The following is a 23,374-nucleotide window of genomic DNA, read 5'->3' as shown; positions in this document are numbered from 1 at the left end:
TTCCGTTCTCCCGACTGCGCATTCCTAGGATGTATTCTTGGCCCCGCCCTCTTCACGGTCCTTACACTCCCCTGTGAAAGAACACCCAATCACCGCCTCGAATTGCGTTGTTATAGAAACTCTTGTTACCGCCCCTTTTCCTCCCAGCAAGCTGTGCGACGCGCCGGGCCTCCTCTCCTTTGTGCCATCCGGGTCTCTCGCGCGAGCGATTTAGTCTGAGGCGAAGCTTCGGAGCGGCCGGTACTGTTGAAAGCGACAAGTGGAGGCGCCGCTCTAGCGGCCGGGACTCTGAACTATGGCGGTAGGTACCGAATCTGAGTTTAAAGCCAGGGATATTTTTCTGGTACGTTCCAACAGTGGGTGAACGGCTCCCAGAGCCTTGTTCGTGTGTGTGTGTGTGGACAAAATGGCGCCGCGGCCTTCTTCTGCGCCCGCCATCATGGCTGCCTGCTGTAGGGAGGGGGAAGTAAGGCGGTGTTGGTGGGGGTGGGGAGCCGCAGGGAGTGCCTTTTTTTTCCAGAACTTTCCTCCTCTCTTCCCCAACCCTACGTTCCTTTCGCATCACTGAACTTCCTCCATTTTCGCTTATTCACCCTGGCTAGTAATTTATTCTAAGTTTTTTTAGGGCTTGAGAATTTGCGGTGGAGAAAGGGGCTGGGGAAGAGAAAGACGATCAGGAGTGGTCTCTGAAGAGTATTGGGTCAAAAAGGCGGTGTCTGTAAGGGATAGTGTGGGAGAAGAGAGCGACTTGTAGATTTTTTTTTGTACGCTCAATGAGATGCTTCTAGTTGCATAATTTCAATTAGGTTCGTCAGTGTAAACCTTATTATTGTGTATTAACGAGCTAAGAAGGTATTGCTGAAAGGGAGTGAAAATTCAACTTAAAAGGTTGTGGAACTACCAATTCTGACTGATGCGCGGTTTCCGAAGTGGCCCGTGATGTAATCAATTTGAAGTCCGTGAAGCATTATAGTTAAGTCTTGTCACTGACCTTGTTCCTTTAAATTTAAACCCTTCGTTTACCCCAGAGGAGCTACAGTTTGTGAATTATCTATTCTGAACAATAAGCCTGCGTGTGTATAAGATACCCAATTCTGACGGATGCACATTATTTTGTGCTTACCTCATTTTTCTTCCGTTAAAAGGAAAATGTAAAGATTTTGCATTCCTTTTTACTGACTAAAAAATTATATCATTTTCAATAATAATTATGATTCTTAAACGTAGTGATAATTTTAAAGTTTGCTCTTCCTAACGATTGGAATGCCTGGGATTAGGCAGATGATTTTTCTTTCTCCCCCATACCCCTCTAATATCTAGTTGATTGAGTTTAGACTCGTTTCTTTTACTTACTGTTTTCCTTTGTTTAGTGTTTTGGGCCTCAGTATACTTAAAGAGTAATACTATTTTTCTTGGGTTGCAGGTTTTTTTGTGTTTTTTTGAGACAAGAGTTTTGCTCTTGTCGCCCAGGCTGGAGTGCAGTGGCGCGATCTTGGCTCACTGCAACCTCCGCCTCCCGGGTTCAAGCGATTCTCCTGCCTCAGACTCCCGAGTACCTGGGATTACAGGCGCCCACCACCACATCCGGCTAATTTTTTTGTATTTTTGGTGGAGACGGGGTTTCACCATGTCGGCCATGCTGGTCTCGAACTCCTGACCTCAAGTGATCCACCCGCCTCGGCCTCCCAAAGTGCTGGGATTACAGGAGTGAGCCACCGCGCCCGGCCGGGTTCCAGTATTTTAAGAAGTGAATTTAAACATTTATTTATGCCGTGCCTTGTTCAATAAAAAGACAATCCCCTGGAGAAGTGGCCTAGTATTCAATCCAGTGCTTACCTCCTTCACAGTGGAAAAAGATTTGTCTACTATGTTTCGAGCCGTTATTAGAGTTTTGGAACAAAATGTAAATTATAAGAAACCAAAGTGGCTACCTTGTAGAGCCATTGCTGGAATAGAAGGCTGTTTTGCAGTTAACGTTTATGTGTACACATAGATTCGTACTAAATTAAATCTTAGAAAATTTCAGAGCAATTTTAATATTCAGTTTTTGGTGGGGTTTTTTCCTGGATACGTGTATTATGCTACTATAAAATATCTTCAGGGAAATAAAAGTTTTCCATGGCCTCAATGACCACCTATCATTCCTGTTTAGTGTTAAGATGGTTTTTTTTGTTGCTCCGTAGTATATTTTATAGATGAAAATGGTTGATGTAAGTTTAAGTTAGCCTGTGTCACGGAGGTTTCTCTGTTGCGCAGCTTTGTGATGTTAAGCATAAAGTTAAAGTTAGATAAACCATTGCCTGAAAACTGCCTAGGCTAAGCACTAGCTTTTCCATGCAAAGGTTGTTTTCGATTCTGGTCTTGTTCTCTGCAAAAGTAAATGGGATTTGCCACTAGTTAAGGAATTCTGTCTCTGACAAAAGTGTTGTGCAACTGAGAGAAGTGATAGCGGTGCTTAAAATTTTCGAGATCACTTCTGTTTACCAAGTGTAAGCTGTACAAACACTCAGCAAGTAATAGATGAGTCCGAAATAGTCCTTAAGGATAATGATGAAAAAAAATAAAGTGTGCAGTATTCATTGTGAAAAATCAGAATCATCCTTAATGATACAGCATCATTTATTAGTAAACACAGTAAAGAGATGGAGATGCAGTATCATTTTAAGCAAGTCAGCTAATGTTGCTGGATTTCATCTGTGAAACGAGAAAGTTGAACTCTATTCTAAGGGATGAAAACCTTTCAGCATAAAAATTTTATGGTTCCAGAAGTCACCCAGACTGGAGAAATAAGTACATACACAATATGCTGGCATGAGAGCCTCCCTGTAGTTACTGTATTTCTTACTGTTTTTTTGTACCATTGTTAGAGGAATAACACGTAATTTATGTCTTTCATCTCATAATTGAACTGCAAAGCCTTTCTTTTTTAATTTATCACTTTATTCCCTAAGTCTAGCATTGGTTTTGGCACATTTTTGACCCTTAGTAAATACTTGTTGAAGTAACTCGACCTCTCACGACTTCATTTATTAAAATACAATACCCCCATTTATTGCACTTGATATTTGGTATTCATTTTCTGGACTAACCTTCCTAAAGGAGGAAGTTCTCCAATGTGATTCCTCCTGCTGAAGACTATGGATTCCCTATTTATTCAATCCAGATTCCGTCTGATGTTCTAAGTGAAAAGTCCGTAAACTGTTTCTGTAAAGGGCCAGATGGTAAATATTTTTGGCTTTGTGGGCCATGTGCAGTCTCTGTCACATTCTTTCCCAGGCTGGAGGGGCAGTGGTGCAATCTTAGCTCACTTCAACGTCTGCCTCCTGGGTTCAAGCCATTCTCCTCTCTCAACCTCCTGAGTAGCTGGGATTACAGGCACGCCCCACCACACTTGACTAATTTTTGTTTTTAGTAGAAGCGGGGTTTTACCATGTTGGCTAGGCTGGTCTCAAACTCCTGACTGACTCAGGTTATTTGCCCGCCTCAGCCTCCCAAAGTGCTAGGATTACAGGCATGAGCCACAACACTGGCGTTTTAAGTGCCTTTAGTTTTAACAGTTAAGTCTTTACAGTGCTATTTACTGAAGTTATTTATTAAACATGCCTAAAATACTTTTAAAAACGTAAAAAACCATTCCTAGCTCAAGGCCATACAGGAACAGGATGAGGACCATAGCTTGCCAACCCTTCCTAAGTAATCAATTCCCCAGGTGTATCAATTATTTTATTTTCATATTCTCTGGTCAGATAGCCGACCATTGTCTACCTTCCGCATTAGTTGAAACTTGTAAAATTTATATTGTAATAATTATAAAATGCTTTAAAGCAGAAACAACTTAATGTTTTCATAGCCCAGAGCACATTTGAGGAGAGGCAGACCATATTTTGCAGCAGCACTGTGCCAAGGGGCTGTTTTCATTAAGGAGGGTTAATGACATTAAGATGAGGTTCTCACTTAGGTAAGTTAATTTTCTGTTTATTATTTTATAATATTCTTAGGCATTGTTTTAAGGTTTTATGGTCTTGAGTACCTTTAAGCTTTAACAACTAATTTTTGATGTTTGACATGTGTGCTAATTTAAAAGTATTGGTAAAGTCAGCTAAATGCATTCGCACGTCTAAAAAGGACTGTATTTTCTCTGCTTGAATGCTTATTAGAAATACTTAGAGCCCTTATTCCTCCCCCACCCCACCCCATGTTTTAAAAGTTATAAGAATCATCATTAGAAAATTAAAGATACATCAGTCCAAGTATGTAGGTCTCGCTTTAGTATCAGGTTCGTCATTTCAAGCCATTCAGGCTTATTAGTGTACAAAGCATATTTAGTTACTTGGAAAGCAGGCATTCTGATTTATTAATTGGGGGGGGGCTATCTTCCCTCCCTTTGTCCCTCTTTTAAGAAATTGAAAACATTCAAAATGTAATTAAGAACTTTAATCATGTGTTTTTAAACTTTTAGGCTAGTGATACAGAACGAGATGGACTAGCCCCAGAAAAGACATCACCAGATAGAGATAAGAAAAAAGAGCAGTCAGATGTATCTGTTTCTCCTAGAGCTTCAAAACATCATTATTCAAGATCACGATCAAGGTCAAGAGAAAGAAAACGAAAGTCAGGTATGAATTCTTAGAGGTGGTTACAACTGTCAGCATTTGTATAAGATATGTAGACCTGTTGTATAAGAAGACACATAGATTTAGTTTGTTGGCGAGGCATGGTGACTCAAGCCTGTAATCCCAGCACTTTGGGAGGCCAGGCAGGCAGATCATCTGAGCCGGGAGCAAAAATACAAAAATTGACACAATCTCAGGCCAATGCAACCTCCATCTCCTGGGTTCAGGCAGTTCTCCTGCCTCAGCTTCCTGAGTAGCTGGGATTACAGGCATGCGCCACCACGACCAGCTAATTTTTGTATTTTTAGTAGAGACAGGGTTTAGCCATGTTGGAACATATCAAATATAATTCAACCTGTTTATTTTCTTTAGTTTTTATTTTTCTTAATGGCTTACCTCTCACTACTAAACCCCCTTATGAATTTGCTATAGACTAGGAAACTAGATGGGCTGGTCAGATTATATGTAAAATACAAAAAGTCTATGACTGTTTAAAAGATGTATCTAGGATGCTTTATGTCCTGGTTTGCTCAGATTTCTTGATTTGTTTCACATATGTGTTGTATTAATGTAGAATAATCCCACCCGTGCCATAAAAAAATTAGTCATTGGAAGAAGACTGATGGGAGTCATTTTTCTCCAGCATTAAGAGTTTTTTAAGATGAAATATTTCTCTAACTTTGTTTATGGTGATTATTTTTTGTGTGTATTCACAGATAATGAAGGAAGAAAACACAGGAGCCGGAGCAGAAGCAAAGAGGTAATTAACACTTTGTAGTGAATAGGTACTTTAAAATACTTATAAAGTGTCTGGTAGAAAGATTTGTATGAATATAAGACATTGTCAAGGTAAGTACAAAACTTGAAATTTAAAAGGTTTATTGGGTTATAAAATAAGCATGATTTTGATTCATCATTTTTGAAGAAGATGTTTATGTGAAAAGTACCTTCAAAACTTTAATTTTATTATATTGTGAAAATATTCACAAAAATTTCATATGAAGAATATGATTGGTTTTTTTAGGCCTGTCACACAGAGCTTCCATTAATCTGAGGTCCCGAGTCTCCTGGTGCCTGACAGTTGCTCAGGATTTTTAAACAGCAATCATCTTTACATAGCAATACCCTAGATATCTGTGGACTGCTTTTTCCTCATGAACGATAACAGGAGTTCTCCTTTCTTTTGCAAACTAGTTCAGTTTCCCTAATAGTACTATTGAATTTTGAAATAAAAGTTTGAGTGAGGGACAGCTGAAAAGGTGGCGGTGACACCAAAACTTGAGGAAAAAGAAAGGAACAGCTGTATTGCAGAGGAGTTACTTGTTCACCCGCCTGAGAAGACAAGGAATGAGCCAATAAGGAAGTGTAGAAGTAGTAGCCAGAAAGGGAGAAGAGTCTTGTGGGGGCTGGGTAAGGGACTCCTAAAACAAGTGTGGGCAGGGACTTCACCTCTTCCCCTAATGGAAGCTCTGTTAAATTTTTAATTTAGGAGAGTTTTTGTGAAAATGACTATTTTGTTTAGCTCACATGATAACATTTCTATAATAAATCATACTCAGCGTGCTAATGCGCGAAGAGACTGAACTGAAGACGCTGCAGACTCAGATAGCAAAATAATAAGCCTACTTCATGATAAGGTAACTATTAGTCATTCAAACTCCTATTTCCCTTAAATATATCTTAAATCAGTTAAGGGTTTTAATGTTTTTTTTAAATTAATAGTAATGTTATGTTTGAAAAACTGGTTTGAAATAAACTTTAAAATCTTTAGAAGTTTAACCACTTAAGACTTTTCCAGTCTGCCTCTTTATAGCAAAACCAAGGAAAATTTCTTTTCTAAGCTCCTATAGAGAACTGGCAATGAAACTAAATTTAGTTGTGTCTCCAGGTCTCTTATTTTTCTGCAAATAATAAATTACGTACTATGATCATTTCCAGCTATGTCATCATGCATGTTCCAAAATGATTGGCCAAGTTTTATTTTTAAGAAACATTAATCGTGAGTGGAAAGAAACATGCTATGGCCTTTTGGGAAACAGTAGTGTCTTATTACAGTGGAAAAGTGGTAGCCTCGGCATCAGAAAAACATGGGGTATAGGTTCAGCTCACCCATGTAGCTTTGTAACTTTAGATCTTAGTTATACATAAAATAAAGGGATTAAGTTAGAGGATCTGAGTTTCCTTCCAGATTTAAAATTTAGTGATTCAGAGATGTCTAGGATTTTAAACTTTCACTACAAGATGAATTTGACAGATCTTCCTGTAGAGAACTGTAGTATGTAGCACTTCTACTTTGGTATTTGGTAGGATGAGACTTGATCATGCAGTTAATTTTAGCTGAGTCTCTGAATGCAAATGTGAAGGCCTTGGTCTTTTTAAAGTATAGGGGCAGTATGTATTGTGTGATGGCACGTGGATTAATTGTTACACCTAGTTTGGTTTCTTTAAAATTGAAACATACAGTTGCCATTTCTACCCTAGGTACATGAAATGTAATACTCCTCTAAGCCTATTGGGATACTGCAAGATGAAAAGTGATTGCTTCACAGTTTAGACATTGGGAGGAAAATCAAGAGCTGTCTTTTAGAGGATGTAGCAGGCAGTATAACTATAAAAGGGACACTGCATCTCTGTGTAAAATAATTTGAAATTATAGAAAATATTAGTACTTAGTAATAATTATATTTAACTACCTAATTGAAATGTGTTTCTGGTGCACTTTTTGTGTCATTATCTCCATTACTTACTTAAACTTTACATTATGTACTCTGGATTTAGAAGTTGATGTATATACATGGTCTGTATTCTTTTAGATAAACATAAGGGATTCCTCTTTTGTCTGGCATAATGGCTTTTCAATATTTCAACTTTAAAAATCATTGTTTCTGTTGTAGTATTGAAAATATTTTGGGGAGGAACTACATTTTGGGTGTTTATAGTAAAAAAAAATAGTAATTACATCTGCAACATTTGGGTGATGTGAAACTAGATCTTTTTTTTATTTGCCACACACTCCTAAGGTTACTAATGTTGCATCACAACATTTTTGTCTACTGATACCCATACTAACTCTCTTTGTTGCACTATTTTCCTGAAAGAACCAACTTCTTCTTAAAACAGGCAAGAAGACATGAATCCAAAGATAAATCCTCTAAGAAACATAAGTCTGAGGAACATAATGACAAAGAACATTCTTCTGATAAAGGAAGAGAGCGACTAAATTCATCTGAAAATGGTGAGGACAGGCACAAACGCAAAGAAAGAAAGTCATCAAGAGGCAGAAGTCACTCAAGATCTAGGTCTCGTGAAAGGTAAGTCATGTTGTATTCTAATTTAGTACCTTCTAATAAGATTTGAGTTACATAAAGTTTCTCATTAACCCAGCAACACCCAAAAAAATCATCATTAGGGAGTTTTTCTTGTTCGTTTGTTTGGGTTTGTGGTTTTGTTTGTTTGTTTTTTGCTTTTGGGCTTTGGGCTTTGCTTTCTCATCATGCAAAAATGGTTTCCAAGAATGGGACATAAGGGATGACTAAATCTCAAGTGCCTAGATTTCTTTTCTTTTTTTTTTTTGTTTTGACACGGAGTCTTGCTGTGTTGTCCAGGCTGGAGTGCAGTGGCGTGATCTCGGCTCACTGCAACCTCTGCCTCCTGGGTTCAAGCGATTCTCCTTTTTCAGTCTCCCAAGTAGCTGGGATTACAGGCATGTGCTACCATGCCTGGCTAGTTTTTGTATTTTTAGTAGAGATGAGGTTTCGCCATGTTGGCCAGGCTGGTCTTGAACTCCTGACCTCAGGTGATCCACCTACCTTGGCCTCCCGAAGTGCTGGGATTACAGGTGTGAGCCACCGCGCCCAGCCTAGATTTTCTTTTTTGAGGTGGTCTCTCTGTTGCCCTAACTAGAGTGCAGTGGTGTGCTGTCAGCACACTGCAGCCTCTTGGCCTCCAGGGCTCAAGTGATCTGACCTCAGCCTCCCAAGCAGCTGAGACCACAGACATGTGCCACCACACCCAGCTAATCTCTTTGTGTTTTTTTTGTAGAGACGGGTTTTGGCCATGTTGTGCAGGCTGTTCACGAATTCCTGGGCTCAAGCAATGTGCCGGCCTTGGCCTCCTGAAATGCTGGGATTTCAGGAGTGAGTCACTGTGCCCAGCTGAGATTTTTAATCACTTAATCTGTCTGGCACTGAAAAAATCATATTGTTAAACTGTGTTGTTTAAGCTGATAAACAGTCCTTTTGCATCATCGATGGTGATGTAGGTGTTTGCTGCTAAACTGCAATCTAGATTTTTTTGATGTTGGAGTATAGATAAAAAGATTTTTGAGAAACTGGATCACAGCTCAAATTTGTGAATGGTTTTTGGTGAGGGTTTTTTTGGAGAATTCTGTGGGTTGTGTGTGGTATCAGACTCAAAAATTTTCAGTAGATAAACTAAAGTATTAAGCTTTGTAATTACTGTGGGAAGAGTATTAAACGGAAGCTTAAATTTGGGTAGGATGCATTGAATACTTTTGACATGTTAATAGGTTTACTATGTTCTAGGACAAATTATCAAACAAAATGAAGGGTTTTTAATTAGTATTTCCTTTGAAAATCTCGCTTATTTCTGTAAATAATACAGTGCGGTTACTTGCTTGTCTTAATTGCGTTACTAATTCATGATGTGTATAACTAATTCATGATGTGTATAAATGAAACAACACAACTCTTAATTACAGATCTGTGCACTTTAATTTCAGACGCCATCGTAGTAGAAGCAGGGAGAGGAAGAAGTCTCGATCCAGGAGTAGGGAGCGGAAGAAATCTAGATCCAGAAGCAGAGAGAGGAAGAAATCGAGATCCAGAAGCAGGGAAAGAAAACGGCGGATCAGGTCTCGTTCCCGCTCAAGATCAAGACACAGGCATAGGACTAGAAGCAGGAGTAGGACAAGGAGTAGGAGTCGGTAGGTGACCATCATCCTGAATAAAATTTAATAGGACCCTCAGAGAGTCCGTTTATCTTCCTCAGTAAGAGAGTATTAAAATTGTGGGTCACAATTCTATTTATAGATTATGGTAAAATTATTTTAGTCATTACCTAACGTATGAAGAACACACCTAAACACTTGAATAGCATTCACAAGTATTCTCATGATTGATAAATCTCTTGCGAAGTGCAGGTATGAATAGGCCTATTAAAATCGAGTTGTTGGCTAGGTGTAGTGGTTTACACCTGTAATCACAACGAGGCGAGCAGATTTTTTGAGCCCAGGAATTCAAGACCAGCCTGGGCAATATGGTGAAACCTCATGTCTACAAAAGATACGAAAGTTAGCCTGGGGTGATGACCCACACCTATGATCCCAGCTACTTGGGAGGCTGAGGTGGGATAATCCCTTGAGCCCAGAATGCAGAGGTTGCAATGAGCCGAGATCATGCTGTTGCACTCCAGTCTGGGCGACAGGAGTGAATCCTGTCTTAAAAAAACAAAGAAATTCAGTTGTGTTCAACACTGGATTTGTTGTATTAATTTTATTATCACAAATAACTAAAATCTACTTTTACATACCTACCATATGCTGTATGCTAGAATTCTTTGCATGTTATTAGCTCGTCTAGTTCTCAGAAGAACCATGTTGAAAGGTACATGTGTCGTGCTTAAAGACGTTTAAGAAATTTGCCCCAGAATTCCAGAACAGTATCATTAAGTGCTAGAGCCAGGACCAGGTTTCAGATATATCTAAGTGCAAATTCCATGCATATGCTTAACCCACTGTATTGTACAAACTACCTCAGATTTTGTTTGTAAATGAACACAATTTAGATTTATCTTGATTGGTGGGAGGAGGCTTTGTTGAGATAGGAAGTGTACAATAAAGAGCACAGGAGGAAAACTAATTATAAATATTCTTCAACGAATGTGTTATTCTCTGCTTGTTTACATAAGACAGTAGTATACTAACTTTTGTTAATTTATTGCAACTTAGGTCAGTGTATAAAAGATTGAAATATACATTTAAAAAGGGACCTGTACTTAAAACAGTAACTTGGTTTTTATGATTTATCACTTGTTTGATCTTTATTAAATCAATATGAATTTTTACTCAGTGGTTCTAGTTTATAGTAGTTTACTACTTTCAACCTTACCAATTAAGAAATTTTTTTTAAGTGCTTTTTTGGTCACTGACATCTAGTTTTTTTGTTTTGAGATGGATTCTCACTCTGTCGCCCAGGCTGGAGTGCAGTGGCACAATCTTGGCTCACTGCAACCTCTGCCTCCTGGGTTCAAGCGATTCTCCTGCCTCAGCCTCCCGAGTAGCTGGGATTACAGGCACCCAGCATCACGCACGGCTAAATTTTGTGTTTTTGTAGAGATGGGGTTTCACCATGTTGGCCAGGCTGGTCTCGAACTCCTGCCCTCAGGTCATCTGCCCTCCTGAGCTTCCCAAAGTTCTGGGAATACAGGCATGAGCCATGGCACCTAGCTAGACCGAGTTTTTAGTGGTTAATAACTTTTTATTTTTGAAAAACGTCTACAAATTCACTATAGATGAAAATAGGAATGATTCCTGTGGTATACATATTGACCTACACAAGCACAAAATGACTAATGTATAAGGCTAGCTTTTGCAACATTGGATATACTATGCAAAAGATTGGAAACAGCCAGATGCGGTGGGGCATGCTTTTAGACCCATGTACCCTGGAGGCTAAGGCAGGAGGATCACTGGAGGCCAGCCTGGGCAACATGGTGAGACCCTGTCTCTTAAAAAGGGATGAGGGAGTTGGAAACAACTGTTGTTTCCAATGAGTTCAGCTTAACACGTTTAAATCTTTTGTATCTCAAACTGAATGTTTTTGTATTGTTGGGATTTTTATTGACTAAATATAATTGATTTCTTATTAACAAAATAGTTATGACTTGTCCATAATTTGACATATGAAATACGATTTACTACAGAGATAGAAAGAAGAGAATTGAAAAGCCGAGAAGATTTAGCAGAAGTTTAAGCCGGACTCCAAGTCCACCTCCCTTCAGAGGCAGAAACACAGCAATGGATGCACAAGAAGCTTTAGCTAGAAGGTGTGTATATTTCTTAATTCATTTGTTCCAGTTCACCTTTAAATAAATGCTCAGTTGTGTGGATAAGATGAATTCTTTGAGTAAGAGAATGATTCACATACTTTAGTAATATGGTGGCATATTTGTGATCTAGAACTATGTAAATAGTTTTAATTCTCATCTTAAACATTTGCACAACTAAAAGATTGAGATGTCTACAACAATTTCTGTTTTTTCCTTCATGATTTAACTGATTTCATTTTTCTCAAACTTAGACTCCCAAATATTTTCAGTTTGCATTTGAAACTTTTTTTTTTTTTGAGTCTTAAATCTGGTTCAAGAACTATTATTTTCTCATCTAAGATGACTTTTCCTTTACTTTTTTTCTCCCTCAAATAGACAAAATACCTGAAACAGTAAGTAAAATTTTGTCAATATTATTATTTTGAAGATGGCAATTAACAGATAATACATTATAAGCTAACTTATTTGATCTTGTTTTATTCCTGATAACTATGGGAGAACTTTTTTTTTTATTATTTTTAATTTTCTGCTGTTTCAGCCGGGTGCAGTGGGTCACACCTGTAATCCCAGCATTTTGGGAGGCCGAGGCGGGCGGATCACTTGCGGTCAGGAGTTGGGAGACCAGCCTGGCCAACATGGTGAAACCCCATCTCTTCTAAAAATACAAAAATTAGCTGGGCGTGGTGGCAGACACCTGTAACCCCAGCTACTCTGGAGGCTGAGGCACGAGAATCGCTTGAACCCGTGAGGCAGAGGTTGCAGTAAGCCAAGATCGCGCCACTGCTCTCCAGCCTGGGCAATAGAGCGAGACTCAGTCTCAAAACACACACACACACACACACACACAAATAAGTTTTCTCCTGTTTCAAAGATGAGTAATGGTGGAACCACACACAGCATGGCTATATATTGAAATCTGCAAAACTATTCAAAGAACTGCCTCATGGAGAGGCAAAAAGTAAAATAAAATCCAAGCACTTGTTTGGAGCATTTCTCATATTTTGAAAAATAGACTTTTTAGGTTTTAAATTTTTTTTCTCTCATTACAAAGTTAAGGTGTTTTGTTTTTAGAGACAGGGTCCCGCCCAGGCTGGAGTGCAGTGGCACATGATGACGGCTCACTGCATCTTGAATTCTTGGGCCCAAGCAATCCTCCCACCTCAGCCTCTTAAGTAGTTGGGACCACAGGCATGCCTGGCTAATTTTTGTATTTTTTGTAGAGAAGACGGGGTCTCCCTATGTTGCCCAGGCTGGTAACACAATGTAACCTGATGTGCTTCCCTGGGAACCCAGCCTGACAGAAACTGCAGCTGAACAGCAGCAAAAGTGTGAGCCTACCCCTTCTTTCCATTCACCTTAGTGAATGGTATTAATTCTAGATCTTCAATGGCCATTTTAATGCAACCAGTTGTAGTCACACATATCTTCTTTCTGAAACTAGTATGGAAATAATTTACTATAAAATCGGATTTAATATATACTAGATTGTAATTTCATTAACTCTGACAAATATTTTTTAAGCCCTTAAGTTATTTACTTGAATGCCATAAGTCTATTCTGTTTGTGTTTTTGGATTTTTTTAAAAGTGAAGCCGTTAATAGCATCCAAAATTTCATTGACATGTAGACTACTTGGTGATCTTTCAGATAAAGTTTTAAATGTAGTCCTTTAATTTCAGAATATGAGATTATTTACTACCTTGAAATCTGGAGAATTTTTTTCTTAATAAGAAACTTCCATGTATAGACCTTTTATATTGGTTTCTTTTTTGGTCTTAAACGTCAGGATTTAAAACTGTTTAGGAAATAGATTTCAGATCTGTGACCTACTTTTTTTATTTTTATTTTATTTATTTATTTATTTATTTATTTTGAGACAGAGTCTCGCTCTGTTGCCCAGGCTGGAGTGCAGTGGCACGATCTCGGCTCACTGCAACCTCTGCCTTCTGGGTTCAGGCAATTCTCGTGCCTCAGCCTCCCAAGAAGCTGGGATTACTGATGCGCATCACCACACCCAGCTAATTTTTGTTTTCTTTTTAATAGAGATGGGTTTTGCCGTGTTGGCCAAGCTGGTCTCGAACTGCTGGCCTCAAGCAGTCTTCCCACCTTGGCCTCCCAAAGTGCTAGGATACAGGCATGAGCCACCTTGCCAGGCCTACGACCTACATTTTATTGTTACCGCTAATTTACAAACTTTTATTCTCAAGGACAAAATCAAGTCTATGCCATGCCTTCCATGCATATGTACTTCATAAAAGGGAATAAAATTACAGCTTGTTAAATTTCTTTTATGTAAATTTCAACAATTTTTTTTTTTCCTTTTCCTTTTTTTTTTTTTTTGAGATGGAGTCTTGTTGCCTAGGCTGGAGTGCAGTGGTGTGATCTTGGCTTACTGCAACCCCTGCCTCCTGGGTTCAAGTGATTCTCCTGCCTCAGCATCTCAAGTAGTTAAGATTACAGGTGCCCACCACCACGCCCTGCTAATTTTTTGTATTTTTAGTAGATGCGGGATTTCACCACGTTAATAACCATGCTGGACTCGAACTCCTGACCTCAGGTGATCCACTCACCTCAGCCTCCCATAGTGTTGGAATTACAGGCGAGAGGCGCGGAGCCGGGCCGACTTAACAATTCTTAAAGCAAATCCAATTTACTACCCCTACATTATATTACCCGTAGCGCCCCAAAACAAAAACAAGTTTTGTCAATCCTCTACCCTTTATACCACATTACAGAGGGCGTTAGTGGCATTTGGCTTGATTGATATATCAGGGAATCCTTATGAAGAAAAGAGTTTCTCTTTCAGGAATTCATTGTGAAGATAGTATTACTTGTTATTTGCTATATAGGAAGGGTAAACGACATACAGGTTGTTTAGTGTGCATACTCATTAGTGAATTTAATGTGTGCACACTACTCATTCAGTAGAGTGAGTAGAGTGAACAAGCATTCATTTTTGGGCTAGGCACGGTGGCTCATGCCTGTAATCCCAGCATTTTGGGAGGTCAAGGCGGGCGGATCAGAAGGTCAGGAGTTTGAGTCCAGGCTGACCAACATTGGTGAAACCCCGTCTCTACTAAAAATACAAACATTAGCTGGGCATGGTGGTGCGTACCTGTAATCCCAGCTACACAGGAGGCTGAGGCAGGAGAATCGCTTGAACCCCGGAGGCGGAGGTTGCAGTGAGCCAAGATCATGCCATTGCACTCCAGCCTGGGCAACAGAGTGAGACTCTGTCTCAAAAAAAAATTCATTTTTGTTTTGGGATGAATTTGTGTTTCATGTTACAAGTTCCTTTGTAAATGATAAATGTGTTCAACTGCTAGAAGTAATTTCCTAATTGAGAGAAGTTTTCCTCCCATTTTATTGGATTACAGAGAATGGCAAGGTTTGCTTGACCTTCTAGTTTTGGCTTTTTGATTTTTATTAAATTGAAGATTTTACTAAGGTCTGTTCAATATAAAAAATTATCTGAATGTCTTGATTGGCTGGCTTTTTCTGCCTCAAACATTTAGATAATTCTGTAAATTTAAGTTATTTACTACTTACCATGCTCTAAAATTTACTCAGCTTTCAATATGTTACTTGCAAGATGTAATTTTTTTTTTTCACTTGTTAATTGGAACTGCATATAAAAACTGCTCATTTCTATTTAGTCAATTCAAAAATGTTTAAAACCACTATTGTAGTATTCTTCAAATGTAGCTTATATCATCTTAAGAATGATTGCTTTTTCTTCACATATGGCTATCGGTGGAGGGATGCTAAAAATTTAAAATTTTATGGAAATTGGCTTGTCTCTGTACATGCACATATAGAGAGATATATACAGAATGGTTTTATATTGGTTATTTTAAATTTATTGAAATTATTTTTGCAGGTTGGAAAGGGCAAAGAAATTACAAGAACAGCGAGAAAAGGAAATGGTTGAAAAACAAAAACAACAAGAAATAGCTGCAGGTAATTTTTTTTTTTTTAATTCTTTTTTAGTCATCTCTATTTGAGCTCTTTCAAGTTTTTTTGTTTTTCAGACAGGGATTTGCTCTGTTATTCTGACTGGAGTGCAGTGGCTCCAGCATAGCGCATGGTAGCCTCAAACACCCAGGCTCAAGTGATCCTCCCACCTCAGCCTACGGAGTAGCTGGAACTACAGGCCCACATCACCACGCATGGCTAATTTTTTTCTTACTTTTTGTAGAGAGGACCTTCCACTATGTTGCCCAGACTATTCTTGATCTCGGGCTTAAGCAATCCTCCTGCCTCAGCCTCCCAAAGTGCTGGGGTTGTAGGCATGAGCCATTGCACCCAGCCTAAGTTTGACATGTTTTTTGTAGAAAAATTGAAAAATACAGAAAATAGAAGAAAATCACCTATGATTCCTACTTCCCGTCAGTACGCTGTAAAAGTTTATTTTAGTGTTCTCACTTAAGTGTTTTGTAACTTGTTTCTGATGTGGTCCATGTGGATAATTTTTGTTGATAAATTAGTAATGAGTATGTTTATGTAACACTGTAGTCATCACGACAGATTTTGTTGTTGTTGTTGTTGTTGTTGTTGTTGTTGTTACGGAGTCTCGCTCCGTCGCCCAGGCTGGAGTGCAGTGGCGTGATCTCAGCTTGCTGCAACCTCTGCCTCTTGGATATAAGTGATTCTCCGCCTCAGCCTCCCCCGTAGCTGGGACTACAGGTGTGCACCACCACATCTGGCTAATTTTTGTATTTTTAGTAGTGACAGGGTTTCATCATGTTGGACGAGGATGGCGTTGATCTCTTGACCTGGTGATCATCCGTCTTGGCCTCCTGAAGTGCTGGGATTACAGGCATGAGCCACCACGCCCGGCCCCAGTTGTCTTTTACGATTTTGGAAATGCAGTTTATGCAAGAAAGTGAACTGATCTGGGCCAGGCGCGGTGGCTCACACTTGTAATCCCAGCACTTTGGGAGGCCAAGGTGGGCGGATCACGGGGTCAGGAGATCGAGACCACGGTGAAACCCCGTCTCTACTAAAAATACAAAAAAATTAGCCTGGCGTGGTGGCAGGCACCTGTAGTCCCAGCTACTCGGAGAGGCTGAGGCAGGAGAATGGTGTGAACCCGGGAGGCGGAGCTTGCAGTGAGCCGAGATTGCGCCACTGCACTCCAGCCTGGGTGACAGAGCGAGACTCTGTCTCAAAAAAAAAAAAAAAAAAAAAAAAAAAAAAAAAAAAAAAAAAAAAAAAAAAAAAAAAAAAACAAAAACAAAGAAAGTGAACTGATTTGAAATATGTATTTCTCTTTCAAGAAATCAAGTTTTTATGCATAACAAACATTGCAGATTTTGAAAATTATCACGCCTGGCTCAGTGACTCACTCCTGTAATCCCAGCACTTTGGGAGGCCAAGACAGGTGGATCACCTGAGGTCAGGAGTTCAAGACCAGCCTGGCCAACATGGCGAAACCCCATCTCTGCTAAAAATACAAAAATTAGGCAGGCATGGTTGCGTGCGCCTATAGTCCCAGCTACTCAGGAGGCTTGAATTCGGGAGGTAGAGGTTGCAGTGAGCCAAGATCACGCCATTGCACTCTAGCCTGGGTGACAGAGTGAGACCCTGTCTCACAAAAAAAAAAAAAAAAAAAAAAAGGAAAAAATTATCACAGAGAGCTTACTATTGATTTGGTATGAAATTTAATCTGGAAGATGGTTTTTTGTTGTTTTTTACATTTTTGGTAAACAATGGCACTTATTTGAAACTCTAAAAGTTTACAAATAGCCATTTTATTTTTACTACATCATTACTGTTTCGTATCTCTGGTTCCCATAATGTTGGTAATTTAAGAACTTTTTAAGGTTATATTTTGGGCTGACAAAAATAGGTAATCAGAGGTGTCTTTTTTTACAGAGGGCTGCTCAATCACAGTGGAAATACCAGGGCTTTATTGAACTTGGCCTTAGCATAATACCTGCATACGGTTTTTTGTTTCTTTGTTTGTTTTTTTTTGTTTTTTTGTTTTTTTTTTTTTGTTTGTTTTGTTTTGAGACAGAGTCTCGCTCTGTCGCCCAGGCTGGAGTGCAGTGGCGCGATCTTGGCTCACTGCAATCTCTGCCTCCCGGGTTCACGTCATTCTCCTGCCTCAGCCTCTCTGAGTAGCTGGGACTACAGGCTCCCGCCACCATGCCCGGCTAATTTTTTTTTTTTTTTTTTTGTATTTTTAGTAGAGACGGGGTTTCACTGGTCTCGACCTCCTGACCTCGTGATCCGCCCGCCTCGGCCTCCCAAAGTGCTGGGATTACAAGCATGAGCCACCGCACCTGGCCTGGTTTTTTTTAACTTTGTTTCTGGTTTTGTTTGTTTTTTTTTTTTTTGAGACGGAGGCTCATACTGTCACGCGTGCTGGAGTACAGTGGCACGATCCTGACTCACAATAACCTCCACCTCTCGGGTTCAAGTGATTCTCTTGCCTCAGCCTCCTGAGTACCTGGAATTATAGGCGCCTACCACCACACCCGGCTAATTTTCTTGGAGTTTTTAGTAGAGACGGGGTTTCACTATGTTGGCCAGGCTGGTCTCGAACTCCTGACCTTGTGATCTGCCTGTCTTGGCCTCCTAAAGTTCTGGGATTACAGACGTGAGCCACTGCGCCCAGCCTTAGCTTCATACTGTTTTTCAAGTATGTGATGTGAGCATCAAATGAAATGTCCATGAGAACATTTCATAAATTAAAAAAAAACAAGGTTTTATTGTTTTGTAATTATACCTTAGAAACACTATAGTTCATTTCCACTGAAATCATACTTTCTTACTATTTGCAGAATTCTCTATCCTCAAAGTAAATAAATGGATTTTTGTTTTGTTTTGATACGGAGTTTCGCTCTTGTTGCCCAGGCTGGAGTACAATGGCATGATCTCGACTCACCACAACCTCTGCCTTTTGGGTTCAAGTGATTTTCCTGCCTCAGCCTCCTGAGTAGCTGGGATTACGGGCATGTACCACCATGCCCAGCTAATTTTGTACTTTTGATAGAGACGGGGTTTCTCCATGTTGGTCAGGGTGGTCTCGAACTCCCAGCCTCAGGTGATCCGCCCACCTCAGCCTCTCAAGGTACTGGGATTACAGGCGTGAGCCACTGCATCTGGCAATAAATGGTTTTTATATATATCAAGGGTTTATGTAGAAATATGTCCGTTGATGAACACAATAAATGTTTGCTAAAAACCTACTTGTGAGCTAATACTCAGTCATTTCCTCGTATTTGGTGAAAATCCTGCCTTTTTGCACATAGCTTTTTATAAATCATTTGTTAATGTAAATCAGGAGGTTTATGTTTTAAAATCCATTTTTGTATTCTCTTCAAGCAGCTGCAGCTACTGGAGGTTCTGTTCTCAATGTTGCTGCCCTGTTGGCATCAGGAACACAAGTAACACCTCAGATAGCCATGGCAGCTCAGATGGCAGCCCTGCAAGCTAAAGCTTTGGCAGAGACAGGAATAGCTGTTCCCAGCTACTATAACCCAGCCGCTGTTAATCCAATGAAATTTGCTGAACAAGAGAAAAAAAGGAAAATGCTTTGGCAGGGCAAGAAAGAAGGAGTAAGTTCTCTTATTCTGCTTTTCTGTCATTTATTCCTAATTAGTAATTGCTTAGAAAAACAAATTTGGGTTGAAAAATATTACTTTGGGCTTAACTTTCTAAGAACGTGGGGTGGCCAGACGCTGGTGGCTTATGCTTTTAATCCCAGCACTTTGGGACGCCAAGGCGAGTGGATCACTTGAGATAAGGAGTCCAAGACCAGCCTGGCCAACATGGCAAAACCCTGTCTCTACTGAAAAAATAAAAATTAGCTGGGTGTGGTGGCACACACCTGTAATCCCAGGTGCTCGGGAGGCTGAGGCAGGAGAATCGCTTGAGCCTGGGATGCAGAGCCTACAGTGAGCCAAGATCATGCCACTTAGCCAGGCGTGGTGGTGGGCACCTGTAATCCTAGCTACTTGGGAGGCTGAAACAGGAGAATCACGTGATCCTGGGAGGCGGAGGTTGCAGTGAGTGAGTTTCCAGCGAAACTCCATCTCAAAAAAAAAAAAAAAAAAAAAATCTTGGCCACTGCACTTTAGCCTGGGTGACAGCGTGAGACCCTGTCTCAAAAAAAACAAACAAAAAGCTAGGATAGTCTTATTTGCCAGTTACTAATACTAAAATAAAACATAATTGATTGAAGTCAAGCTTTCAAAGAAAACTAATATTAGGCCGGGCACGGTGGCTCACGCTTGTAATCCCAGCACTTTGGGAGGCCGAGGCGGGCGGATCACGAGGTCGGAGGATCGAGACCACAGTGAAACCCCGTCTCTACTAAAAATACAAAAAATAAGCCGGGCGTGGTGGCGGGCGCCTGTAGTCCCAGCTACTCGGAGAGGCTGAGGCAGAAGAATGGCGTGAACCTGGGAGGCGGAGCTTGCAGTGAGCCGAGATCGCGCCGCTGCACTCCAGCCTGGGCGACAGAGCGAGACTCCATCTCAAGTAAAAAAAAAAAAAAAGAAAAAAGAAAACTAATATTACCATAGAAGTAGTAAGGAAAAGAGGCTACTTGGTTTAGAATTTTTCATAGATTATGAGGTACTTTTTTTTTTTTTACATTATTTGCAATGACAAATGACATTAAATGCAAATGACATGCAGTCGCAAAAATTGCATGTTAAAAAAGGTCTATGTGGCCGGGCGCAGTGGCTCACGCCTGTAATCCCAGCACTTTGGGAGGCCGAGGCGGGCGGATCACAAGGTCAGGAGATCGAGACCATCCTGGCTAACACAGTGAAACCCCGTCTCTACTAAAAATACAAAAAATTAGCCGGGCGAGGTGGCAGGCGCCTGTAGTCCCAGCTACAAGGGAGGCTGAGGCAGGAGAATGGCGTGAACCCCGGGGGGCGGAGCCTGCAGTGAGCCGAGATCGCGCCACTGCACTCCAGCCTGGGTGAAAGAGCGAGACTCCGTCTCAAAAAAAAAAAAAAAAAAAAAAGTCTATGACAGGAAAAGAATCCATTTTTTAATTTTATTTTTATTATTTTTGAGACAGGGTCACGTTCTTGCCCAGGCTGGAATGCAGTGGCGTGATCTCAGCTTACTGCAACCTCTGCCTCCCGGGTTCAAGCAATTCTCCTGCCTCAGACTCCTGAGACCCTCCTGGGTCTACAGGTGCCCACCATCATACCAGGCTAGTTTTTTTGTATTTTTAGTAGAGACGGGGTTTCACCTAGTCAGCCAGGCTGGTCTCGACCCTCTGACCTCAGGTGATTTGCCCGCCTCGGCCTCCCAAAGTGCTGGGATTACAGGAGTGAAGCACGGCGCCCAACCTCTTGCTTATATTTCTTTACTTTGTAGTTTCTTAAGTCTTGAAATAATTAAACTTACATTGATTGAATGCCATCCATTTTTTTTTTTTTTAATTTAGACATTGTTGAGAGATTTCATGTCCTAAAAAATATTTAAATTTTACGTATTTTAAAGTTCAGTGTTTCTTAACAGGACAAATCCCAATCTGCTGAAATATGGGAAAAATTGAATTTTGGAAACAAGGACCAAAATGTCAAATTTAGGAAATTGATGGGTATTAAGGTGAGTTTCAAATGTGCCAGGGGAACTTTGTATTAGCTATTAGCCCTTCTGCACTGTTCTTCCCTCATTTTCTTAGTTCTGGTCTTCGCTCAGGTGTCAGCGTTTTTGAGTTCTTTCCCCCACCTTTTATAAAATAACAAGCAATCCCATTCCGAAACATTCCTATCTCCCCTACTCACTGTCCTCCCTACACACACGCTTTGAATGAAAGAGACGGGGTCTTGCTCTGCTTGCTCTGTCACTCGGGCTGGAGTACAGTGGTACAAACTTCGAGGCTCAAGCAGTCCTTCCACCTCGGCCTTTCAAAGCCCTGGATCACAGTTCTGAGCCACTGTGCCCAGCCTCCATCCCATTTTCTACTTTACTTTCCTCTGTGGCATTTATACCCCGACATTTCTACATATTATGTTTTTTCCAACCTACTGAACTGAAGTTAACTTTTGTTACACCCTGCTATATTCCAGACCTAGAAAGAACATTGCCTTGTACTTTGGAGGTGTTCAATAATGAATGGAAATTAAGTTATTGAGATCAAATACATATCCCAAAAGTATAATTTTTTTTTTTTTTTTTAGTATAGACGGGGTTTCACCATGTTGGCCAGGCTAGTCTCGAACTCCTGACCTCAGGTGATCCACCCGTCTCAGCTTCCCAAAGTGCTGGGATTACAGGCGTGAGCCACACTGCACCCTGCCAAAAGTATGATTTAATAATAGTGTCAGCCTAGCTCACACCTGTAATCCCAACACTTTGGGAGGCTGGGGGGTGGCGGCGGGGGGGGATCCCTGAGGTCAGGAGTTCAAGACCAGTCTGACCAATGTGGTGAAACCCCATCTCTACTAACTACAGAAATTGGGACCATGCACAGTGGCTCACGCCTGTAATCCCAGCATATTGGGAAGCCGAGGCAGGCGGATCATGAGGTCAGGAATTCAAGACCAGCCTGACCAACGTGGTGAAACCCCATCTCTACTGAAAATACAAAAATTAGCTGGGCGTGGTGGCATGCGCCTCTAATTCCAGCTATTTGGGAGGCTGAGGCATAAGAATTGCTTAAACCCGGGAGGCAGAGGTTGCAGTGAGCCGAGATGGCACCACTGCACTCCAGACTGGTCAACAGAGCGAGACTCCATCTCAAAAAAAAAATACATAAAAAATAGTGTCAAGTGAGAGAATATTTATCTCCATCCGAATTCATTGTAATGTTTTATGTCTGATTTTTAGAGTGAAGATGAAGCTGGATGTAGCTCAGTTGATGAAGAAAGTTACAAGACTCTGAAGCAACAGGAAGAAGTATTTCGAAATTTAGATGCTCAGTATGAAATGGCAAGATCACAAACCCACACACAAAGAGGAATGGGTTTGGGTTTCACATCTTCAATGCGAGGAATGGATGCAGTTTGAAAATGATCACACTTGTAAAGTTTGGGACTTACAGACTTCTTGTTCCAATGTCAGGTCCTTGTTCACCAAACAGCTAGCACTCTAGCTTGCATGGGTGTTGCATTGACTTTAATTTATTGAAAAATACAAATTTTTGTAAATATCAGATCAGTGATACTGGTGTTAGTGTTGTAATCAGGTTAAACCCACTTCCATTAAACTTGACAGGACTATAGAAGGACAATATTTTTTAGTTCATGAATTCTACTTTTCAAATATATAAAAGCTGCAGGTGGGGATAAAATCTCATACATGGATTTTTTCGTGTCCGCTGTCTTGTGTACTTTTGTACTTAACCTTGTACAGTTATTTTCATCTCTTGAAACATGAAAGAAATGTTATGTAGATGTTCTTTAGAAGATCTGGCCATTTGGTACATAATCCAGCACAGATAAGCTGGGTGGTGATGATAATAAAAATGGTTTTCTCAAAACTGGTGTTAATTTAAGTTACCTGGGATGTTTCTTTGAATTTGTTTTATGGTTTCTGTAGCATTTGGCAATTGCTGTTAGAAAACACTAGCTAGAAATTCCCCCCCACCCCCTTTTTAAGGCCAGTTAACTATACTACACGCAATACCATGGTGAGCAAAAATGTAAAAGGTGGAAGGAGAAAACTTAATAAAATAGTATGTTTTCCTATTATAAGGGACACACATGGTGTTCAGTA

At 40.3% G+C, this 23,374-nt stretch overlaps 1 protein-coding gene across 4 annotated transcripts; it reads left to right on the top strand.

Moving 5' to 3' along the window:
• RSRC2 (arginine and serine rich coiled-coil 2) lies at positions 1-23,138 on the top strand. 4 transcript variants are annotated; one of them, XM_055236983.2, is made up of 12 exons: positions 158-301; positions 3,851-3,958; positions 4,460-4,616; positions 5,330-5,373; positions 6,173-6,250; positions 7,712-7,924; positions 9,355-9,558; positions 11,556-11,678; positions 15,561-15,640; positions 19,016-19,245; positions 21,173-21,262; positions 22,487-23,138. In XM_055236983.2, exons 5-12 carry the CDS (start codon positions 6,243-6,245, stop codon positions 22,664-22,666), a joined length of 1,128 nt encoding a protein of 375 aa, XP_055092958.1. In that variant the 5' UTR covers positions 158-301; positions 3,851-3,958; positions 4,460-4,616; positions 5,330-5,373; positions 6,173-6,242; the 3' UTR covers positions 22,667-23,138. The 4 variants fall into 4 exon arrangements, with proteins under 4 accessions (XP_055092955.1, XP_055092956.1, XP_055092958.1 ...); XM_055236982.2 differs by having other exon boundaries at positions 159-301; positions 19,013-19,245; XM_055236980.2 differs by lacking the exons at positions 3,851-3,958; positions 6,173-6,250 and having other exon boundaries at positions 1-301; positions 7,734-7,924; positions 19,013-19,245.
• Positions 23,139-23,374: the final 236 nt, after the last annotated feature.

The sequence above is a fragment of the Symphalangus syndactylus genome, chromosome 13 (genome assembly GCF_028878055.3).
Source record: "Symphalangus syndactylus isolate Jambi chromosome 13, NHGRI_mSymSyn1-v2.1_pri, whole genome shotgun sequence".
NCBI lineage: Eukaryota > Metazoa > Chordata > Mammalia > Primates > Hylobatidae > Symphalangus > Symphalangus syndactylus.
The sequence above is the reverse complement of the archived record's forward strand: the minus strand, read 5'-3'. Positions and strand labels throughout refer to the sequence as shown.